Raw genomic sequence first — 10,084 nt, forward strand, 5'->3', positions numbered from 1 at the left:
TAAGTTACGGAGACATGAACACACCAGCATCGGTTGTCAAGCAATGTTGGGGAGACAAACACAGACATACATACACACACACACACACACACACATATATATATATATATATATATATATATATATACACATATATACAACAGGCTTCTTTCAGTTTCCATCTACCAAATCCACTCACAAGGCTTTGGTTGGCCCGAGGCTATAGTAGAAGACACTTGCCCAAGGTGCCACGCAATGGAACTGAACCCAGAACCATGTGGTTGGTAAGCAAGCTACTTACCACACAGCCACTCCTGCGCCTATTTGATTACATTATTTTTAGTAATGTTTGTATTAGAAATTTACTCCTTATCATTTAAGAAATTTTTTGGTCATATTTAATATCTATTTCAAATTTTGTGGAGTTAAATATAATTTCTATTTTGGAGATGTACTTGTCTGGAAAAACATTTTGCCTGGAACCCATGTATTTCATCATCATCGTTTAACGTTTGCTTTTTATGCTGGCATGGGTTGGACGGTTTGATTGAGGTCTGGCAAGCCAGTGGGCTGCTCCAGGCTCCAATCTGATCTGGCAATGTTTCTACAGCTGAATACCCTTCCTAATGCCAACCACTCCGACAGTATAGTGGGTGTTTTTTTACGTACCACTGGCACGGGAGCCAGTCAGGGGGAACTGGCATCAACCACGTTTGGATGGTGCTTTTTAAGTGCTACCAGCATTGGAGCCAGTCAGGGGGTATTGGCACTGACCACGTTCAGATGGTGCTTTTTATATGCCACCTGCACAGAAGCCAGTCAGCGATCACTTTCATCATCATTATTGTTTAACGTCCATTTTCCATGCTGGCATGGGTTGGACAGTTCGAGCGGGGACTGGGAAGCCAGGAGGCTGCACCAGGCTCCAGTCTGATCTGGCAGTGTTTCTACAGCTGGATGCCCTTCCTAACGCCAACCACTCCCAGAGTGTAGTGGGTGCTTTATATGTGCCACCGGCACCAGGGCCAGAGGGAGCTGGCAACAACCACAATCGGTTGATGCTTTTTACATGACTCCAGCACGGAAGCCAGTCAAGGTGGCGCTGGCATCGGCCATTTTGGATGGTGCTTTTTACGTGCCACCGGCACGCTGAAGCTAAAACAATTCTAGTATGAAAGACACATATTTGCCATTCAAAAATACACATAAACTGTCAACTTCATTTAAACATTCATTATTAATGAATCTCTAATCCGTTAGCATTTAAACTGGCCATATCCAGCCAAAATATTTTACCTGTTTTATTTTCAAGCTGGTCATTTCTGGCCTTTCACACCTACCTTACATTGTCATTTTAAAACTAAATACTGTCTGCTGCTCTAACGCTTTTGCCTCTCCACTTTCTTCGGTCTTTTGGTTCTGAGGGATGTTACTTTATGGCACTTTATCTCCTGTATTCCACCATATATAAAAGCAAAATGAGTAAAGACACCCTTCGGTCATGAAAGTTCCCCTCCAAGGTACAAGTCCGAGCAAAGTTGTTTTATGGAAGACCACCAGTCGCCCATGCATACCAGCCTCCCGTCTCCACGCCACTGATGTTATCCAAGGGAAAGGCAAAGGCCGATACAGCTTGGTACCAGTGATGTTGCAACTCATTTCTACAGCTGAGTGATCTGGAACAACATGCAATAAAGTGTCTTGCTTGAGAAGACTACACACTGCCTGGGTTGGGAATCGAACTCACTACCTCATGATTGTGAGTCCAGCACTCTAACCACTGATCCACGTGCCTTCACATTTCATATATATGTATGTTCCAACTACTTCCTGTTATTTCTTTAAACTTTATATCATCATCATCATCTTCCCTCTGTGATACTGACACAACTTCAGTATACTCGTACACATGAACACAAAAATTGGAGAAAACATTTAGCATGTCTAATGTGTTTTGTTCTCTCAACAAATTTTTTTTCTTTTTCCTTTTTTAATTTCTAGTATGTCACAAAGCTTGCAAGACATCCTGCACAGACAACACACCTTTTACTTGTGATGCCTGTGGTGTGGGCTGGAAGTATTCAGATGAATATGGGTGTGATGGTAAGTATATTTCCATTAACGTGTCAGTCTGTAAATCAGCATTTCTCAACCGGAGTTTCCCCGGAACCCTAGGGTTCCGCAAAAGGATCCTAGGGGTTCCATGAGAAAGAGCGAGATAAGCTAATGCTGATTTCATGATCGAAATATTACTATACATGCACAACATATTATTGGTTATTGTAATCTTGTAATATAGACATCATCCTATCTAACCTATTAGGTTATCAGAAAAATATAACATCCACATATATATCATCATCATCATCATCGTTTAACGTCCGCTTTCCATGCTAGCATGGGTTGGACGATTTGACTGAGGACTGGTGAAACCGGATGGCAACACCAGGCTCCAGTCTGATTTGGCAGAGTTTCTACAGCTGGATGCCCTTCCTAACGCCAACCACTCAGAGAGTGTAGTGGGTGCTTTTACGTGTCACCCGCACGAAAACGGCCACGCTCGAAATGGTGTCTTTTATGTGCCACCCGCACAAGCCAGTCCAGGGGCACTGGCAACGATCTCGCTCGAAAATCCTACAGGAGCCAGTCAGGCGGTACTGGCAACGGCCACGCTCAAAATGGTGCATCTCATGTGCCACCCGCACAAGAACCAGTCCAGGGGCACTGGCAACGATCTTACTTGGCTTGCCGGGTCTTCTCGTGTGTATATATATGTTAAAGAAAATGAGACAGCAAAGCCAAAGCTGTGTGGAATTTTCAGGACATTTATAAAGAGAAAGTCTTACAGCTGTTTCTGGGATGTTAGGGATATCCCTTCATCAGAGACGATGTGAGATGGTTATATAGAGGGAAATATTAGAGTTCAATATAAGGAGTTATTTTGGAAAGGGAAGGAAATAAGGAGTATATAGGGAAATAGGGGAATAAATGTAGAAATAAAGATATATATATATATATATATATATATATATATATATATAGATGATATTTACCGCATGAACTATGATGGAAAAAATATGAGAAAGATATGGTATATAATTTTTTTTCGTGCAGGGGTTCCTTGAAACATGTAAATTATTTTCAGGGTTACGCAAGGGTAAAACGGTTGAGAAACCCTGGTTTAAATAGTTTCAGTCTTTTGAATGAGACCCGTAAGAGAATTACATGATCTAATAATGAAAGGATTTTTTTTATAGTTTGAATATTTCATTACTACTTTGGCAAATATGATGAATTTTTTTATTTCACTGATGAGGTCAGAATAATACCAAAACCTGAACAGAGTTGACTCCACTTATAATAAAAATAAGGCAGAGTAATATTACTCAATGATTTATGTTATTTTTCCTTACTGAATAACTATTTGTAGTTAGCTTATTGAGATGGCTTACATATTTTCTGTCTTATATTGAAATTACACAAGTATATTTTCTCTTGTTTGTTTTTTCTCTTTTCTAGATATTAATGAATGTAGTTTAGGTAACCCATGCAATGGTAATTTCCGGTGTAAAAATACAGTTGGTTGGTACGAATGTCATCGTAAGTATTCTAATTGGAAACAACTTTGTTTAATGTCACAAATATTTAACAAATGTTCTGAAGCAAGTAAAAGGAGATTTTTGTTTTTCTCTTTAAGAGTTGTAGGAATTGAGCAGTAGACCTGCTAAAGCTATGTAACCAATTCATAAATTTCTTCTTTACTCAAAATCCTCCAGGCTTCTGATGTGTCTTCTACCTCTTTTGTAACTGATATAAATAGGCTTTTTAAAAATTGTTGATTGAACCTGTTGTTGAATGACACAATAAATGGAGGAATTGAACACATCACAGAGTATTAAGGACTTTCTAGTTTGCTATTTGTTTATACTATTCATCTCCTTAAACCTTGCTAACTCTGAAATTGCCAGCCATCACTTCCTCTCCTCCAAGCCACTTGCCACCCACACCCATCTTCACTTCTGTTACCGTTCATTATTCTCCCTCTCCACCATTCTCTCATTCCGGTCACTTTTGTTTCTACTATCATACTCTTGCAACCTTCATTAATTCATCTTGGGTCTTCTGTCACCCTTCCCACCCCCAACTCTCATATTCATCTTCACAAACACAATCGCTTGAGGGAGTGAACACATAAGAATAGTGAGCTCGATCAAAGTTTGAAACTGATCTCTATTATCAGACAGATGCAATGAAGAAGAAGCTTCTCTTCATCATCATCATCATCATCATCATCGTCTGCTTTCTATGCTGGCATGGGTTGGATGGTTTGGCTGCTCCAATCTGATCTGGCAATGTTTCCACAGCTGGATGCCCTTCCTAGCACCAACCACTCCAAGAGTGTAGTGGGTGTTTTTTACATGCCACCAGCATAGGGGCCAGTCAAGTGGCACTGGCACCAACTACACTTGAATGGTGCTATTTACGTGCCACCGGGACAGGAGCCAGTCAGGTGGCACTGGCATCAACCACACTTGAATGGTGTTTTTTACATGCCACTGGCACGGGGGCCAGTCAAGTGGCACTGGCATCGACTACACTTGAATGATGCTATTTACGTGCCACCTGGCATCAACCACACTTGAATGGTGTTTTTTACATGCCACTGGCGCGGGGGCCACTCAAGTGGCACTGGCACCAACTACACTTGAATGGTGCTATTTACGTGCCACCGGGACAGGAGCCAGTCAGGTGGCACTGGCATCAACCACACTTGAATGGCAGTTTTTTACATGCCACTGGCGCGGGGCCAGTCAAGTGGCACTGGCATCGACTACACTTGAATGGTGCTATTTACGTGCCACCGGGACAGGAGCCAGTCAAGTGGCACTGGCATCAACCACGCTTAAATGGTGCTTTTTACATGCCACCAGCTCTGGCATTGGCTACACTCAAGTGGTTCTTTTTACGTGCCAACTAAATTCAATTTGTAATTAACAGATGTAACATTTAGACCAAGTTACTTTGTTCTTTACATATCTTACATTTTAGTCTCGACATTGACCTGTCTGGTACGACTACCTCTGATCCAGTTACAAACTCTCTCAGTCCATAATTTTATTTAAGAACCTTTTTGTTATATTCCAAGCACCACCTTTTAATAATACTTTCCACTAATACACACAAGGCCTGATATTTCTGCTGTAGGTACAACACCTGAGATAATATCAACTCCAGTTCTTGTCTGGTACTTATTATTTCATCAACCAGCTTCTAATAATGAAAAAGCTAAACATTTTACTAAATCATTCCAAATCGATGCTTTTTCACAAAATTCATAAAAACACTTTGTGTGTATTTCTTTACAAAGGCAATCACAGAAAAGTTATGTTTTTTGCCCACAGTTCCAACTTATGGTTTTTTTTATTGTTTGGAACTAAATATTCCTAATCAGACATGTTTTTGTCTTTAAATATTATATTTTTGTCGTCAGGGTGTGATCTTTCTTGTGATGGCTGTACTGGAAATGGTCCAGAAAAATGTATTCGATGTGCTGACGGCTATCGTCCAGTGGATGGTAAATGTACTGGTGAGTCGTTTTTCTTTTTCCCTCTTCCATATTTTAAAGCAAAAATAATTTCTATCAGAGACTTTTAAGATAAATTATTTTTAATTGGTTTTTGCAATGACTTGTTGAGTGTTCACAGCTTTTGGCTCAAACACTGACCTGTTGTTAGCTTAAAATGGAAGTGACAAGTATTTTAGTATGGCTTCTGTAGTTTCATGAAGAATTGTCTTTTATAATTGATTCTTCAGTCACTTAACTGTAGTAACCAGATCAGGTGTTTTATATGAATAAATTCATTTGTTTAACATCCATTTTTCCATGCTGAGAGTGTAGTGGGTACTTTTACGTGCTACTGGCATGAGGGCCAGTCAGGCAGTTCTGGCAACGACCATGTTTAAAAGGTGTTTTTTATGTACTACCTGCACAGGAGCCAGTCCGGTGGCACTAGCAATGACCACGCTCGAATGTTGTTTTTCATGTGCCGGTAAGGCGACACTGGCAACAATCACGCTCGAATTGTGTTTTTTAGGTGCCACCGACATGGGAGCCAATTCGTGGCCCTGGCAACGATCATGCTCAGATGTGCTTTTAACATTCCACTGGCACGAGTGCCAATCAGGTGGTACTATCATCGGCCAGTCAGTGATTTTAATTTGATTTCACTTGCCTCAACAGGTCTTCGCAAGCAAAGTTTATTGTCCAATGAACGAGGGGTACTCATAAGTGGGCTGGTTACACCCCATGTTCGGATGTGCTTTTAACGTTTCACTGGCACGAGTGCCAATCAGGCGGTACTGTCATCGGCCACGTCAGCGATTTTGATTTCACTTGGATTTATGGTTTTGTTTTTGATGCCACTGTTAATGTTAGAAATGACTTCTTCTAAAAAAAACTGTATTGTAGACATTGATGAATGTGCTGAGAATACCGATGACTGTGACACAGAAGTAAGTAGCTGTGAGAACCTGGAAGGGAAATACTTATGCAATTGCCATGAAGGATACGTCCAAGATAAAAACAAAGATTGTATAAAGAAACATAAAGGTAAGTTGATGTCAGAAGAATTTTATTAACTTTCAAAAGAACATGAACTGATTCTTTTTTTTTTTTGGAATGTCTCAAAGCATGCACATAAAGCTATAAATGATAGCATGTAAATATCGGGTTGCAAAACCCTTTGGGATAGAAAAAGTTGAAAGCTGCCCATACGACATGAACCCACGTCTCCTGTAGACATAGGCGTTCTACCACGGGCTGTCTTGGACTTTTCCTATCGAGAAGGGTTTTTCAACCTGGTTGTTACATGCTGTTATGTACAGTTTTATATGTGTCTTTTGAGATATTCAAAAGAAAAAAAAAGAATTTTGAAGGTAAGTTAATTTGTCATGTGATGTGTTCATCAGGTTTTAACATTTTGTTTCCTGTTGAGTTTGTCTGACCTTTTCAGTATTTTGTGTTAGGAAAGGTAGCCAGCCATAGAAACCTTGTTTAAGGCAGACAGTAGAGCATGGCACAGTCCTCTGGCTTGTCAGCTCCTGTCAAACCATTCCATGCGTGCCAGCATGGAAGACAGAGGTTAAATGATAATGGTCATGACAAGGTTGACACCAAATAAGGGTAACTGGTCTGGTTTGGTGGCTTCTCACACTGTCAGAGATGTAAGAACATGCTGTTGCAGTTTGGTTTTAGATTTGTTGTCTCAAGGAATGTTGCTTAATGGGACACAGTATAAACATACATCATGATAGAACTGGTAAGGTAAACAGTGAATGGAAATGGAAGGGCAGCCACAAGAATTTGTTGGCAAAAATGATCTGCATCAGTATAAACTTTATTGGTTGAAATAAAACAGAAAGAGGTGTATCCTAGAGCTTTTGTCAGAGAAGAAAAGACCCTTTTTGGAGTGTCCTTTTAGTCTCTACCTCATCTCACGGCACACCAGCATACACCGTCTTTATATTTCTGATTAATTGAAATGCTTCGGCTGTGAATTTTGTTTGAGGTTTTGAAATACATATTCATTTCTTTATTGTCAACAGGGGGCTAAACATAGAGGGGACAAACATATTAAGATTGTTTTAGTTTAAGAGCTACACTTTTCCATAGGAATAAACTGGAAAAAGCTTGTCAAAAATAATTTGTTTTCAATATAGATTGCATTATTAGCGTCTTTTTTTTTATTTATTTGATATCGAATCTAGAATTGATCTTGGAATGTAGAGACTTGACACACTAAATATCAGGCTGGAATGTAGAGGTTTGGTCCAGTTTGTTGACAAAGGATTTAGGCTTGGAATGTAGAATTTGGACAGTAAGTAAAATTCTGGGATTTAAGTTTGGAATGTAGACGCTTGGGACCTAAAGTATCAGAATTCAGTTGGAGAGGGTTGGATTTGAGGTAAGAGAACTTGACAAATAATATTTTTGTTTTTAATAGAACTAAAAGGGCTTTTTTTTTTCTGTTTGATTTTTTCAGATATTTCCTTAAAAAAGAAGAAATCCAAAAAGTCTGAAGAGGGTAATGATAAAAGGGGTCTGCTGGTTTACTTTTTCATTCTTACAGGGATTGGAACAATGGGTCGGTTGATGCATGGTTATCCCCCTGCTGTTGCTATTATTCTGCTTTGGCTTGGGGGATACACCTTTTGGTTTGGGTCAGAAAACGATTCTCTTTGATTCCGTATGTTTCACAGTGAGTGCTTAGTGTAAAAAGTGTGTGTCTGTGTGCACAAAACAGAAAGAAATTGTAATTATTTAAAAGAACCTTCTCTGTTCCAGTTCTTTCAAAGCAAATCTCTAACAGGCTTTTATGGATAGAGCAACTGTGCAATGAATAATTGACAGCAGGAAGTGTTTCTTTCCTGGAAACTGTGTCATTTATTCTTGTTCCACCGATGAAAACAGTTTACAAGCTACCACTTGCACTGTATATATTTACTATATTCTTTCTCTGTAGCATTACCAGGGAAGGGTAAAAGCCCTAAAGGTGTTTGGGGTCCCATCACGATGAAGACTACAGATCAAGTTAATACGAACTGAGTCTAACACTGTACAGGCTGCACCAACTAATGACTATATTAAAAGCAGCAGCAAATGTTCATACCCAACTTTTTTAATATCTTGGGGGAAAGTTTCCCCTGTTTTATTTCATTTCCTATTAATCCTATTCTTTTGCACTCATTTTTAAAAAATCTAGTCGAATGAGAAAATGACTCCTAAGTAATTGATTGATGAAGAAATGTCACAGATCTCTGTGTAATGTTTTACAAAATGTGAAAAAAAATCTAGTTAATTCTCTGTCACACCTTGAATGGCTACAGCCAAGAGGTTAGCTCCAGCACCGAAATATTTCAAATTACACCTTCAATTCTTACACAGGATAATTGAAAGAATTCTATCATTATATATGCTAGAGCTGCTGCCAGTGTTTTTATTCATCACTGAATGTTTTAATTAACTCAGTATGCTCTGACTAATTAAAATGTTAATCTCTCACCGAAATACAAATATTTGGAGAATGATGTTTACAACAAAAGCTAAATGAAAGTTATTACTGTCCAGCTTTAAAACACATGTTTTTTTGTGACGTGTCTTATGTAATATGATTTAAATCTGAATTATACAGATTTTAAATATTATTTTAATTGTATATTTAGTTATTGTCTAGATTAAGTTATAGTGAGGGTTAACAGGAACATTTTTTGTAAGCCAACTGACAACTATAGTACTGAATCAATGAAATTACCAAAAATCTTGAATGCAAACTGCAAATAATTTTATTTTTCCAAAGTATAACACTCTCTTTGAACTGTTTTATACAAACACAAAAGAGACATACTGAATTTTGAAAATGACTTTTACATCATTTTCATAAAAATTTTGATTTTTTTTTTTTCTCATATTTTTTTTTTAACTACCTGGTATAATTTGATACTACTAACAGTATTTGATTTACTTATACTAAACCCAATCTACTAAAGATGTAATTAATTAAAAATCATTAACCCATTAATGCACACAATTTAATTTTCATTAAATGAACTGTACCAATGAAAAAATCACAAACGGATGATTATAAAATAGTTTGGTAATCAGTGAAAAGTTACTAATTATATTGAACAGTATTAACCCTTTTGATACCAACCCGGCTGAAACTGCCCCTGGCTCTGAGTACAAATGTCTTGTTTTCATAAGTTATGAATTAAAATCTTCCACCAAACCTTAGTCACAATTTATGTTCCTAACACTAGCTTAATGATAACTAAGTTATTTTACTAAATTCTTTGTTATATTTAAAACAAATTGAAAGAAACACAGAGCATCTCGACAGAAATATGGTAACAAAAGGGTTAAAAATGGAACTAAATACTTCGTAACATATTTTCTGACTGTCTTGTTTTTTGTGAATACTTTGCATTAATGGGTTAATATAATAAGATTTATTTACATTGGTATTCAGGCTTCTTGTTACTGTTTTTGAAGCATCTGAGATTTTTTTTTTTTTGTTTTTGATCATTGTTGTGATCCAGTATGTTTTAT

At 38.0% G+C, this 10,084-nt stretch overlaps 1 protein-coding gene across 4 annotated transcripts in view; it reads left to right on the forward strand.

Moving 5' to 3' along the window:
• LOC106875133 (cysteine-rich with EGF-like domain protein 2) overlaps positions 1 to 10,084 on the forward strand; it is a 31,128-nt gene that overhangs the window by 11,588 nt on the left and 9,456 nt on the right. For 2 of the 4 annotated variants that reach the window (XR_016243724.1, XM_014923132.3), the window contains exons 7-11: positions 1,981 to 2,082; positions 3,499 to 3,579; positions 5,471 to 5,566; positions 6,449 to 6,589; positions 8,022 to 8,063. Coding sequence is in view for 3 of the 4 variants with exons in the window: in XM_014923132.3 (XP_014778618.1) it covers positions 1,981 to 2,082; positions 3,499 to 3,579; positions 5,471 to 5,566; positions 6,449 to 6,589; positions 8,022 to 8,063 (462 nt within the window). In the remaining variant the exon portion in view is untranslated. Of the gene's footprint in view, positions 1 to 1,980; positions 2,083 to 3,498; positions 3,580 to 5,470; positions 5,567 to 6,448; positions 6,590 to 8,021 lie in introns of all 4 variants that reach the window. The other 2 variants (XM_014923125.3, XM_014923140.3) reach the window with 2 other exon arrangements.

Source organism: Octopus bimaculoides, chromosome 11 (assembly GCF_046866305.1).
Source record: "Octopus bimaculoides isolate indiv1 chromosome 11, ASM4686630v1, whole genome shotgun sequence".
NCBI lineage: Eukaryota > Metazoa > Mollusca > Cephalopoda > Octopoda > Octopodidae > Octopus > Octopus bimaculoides.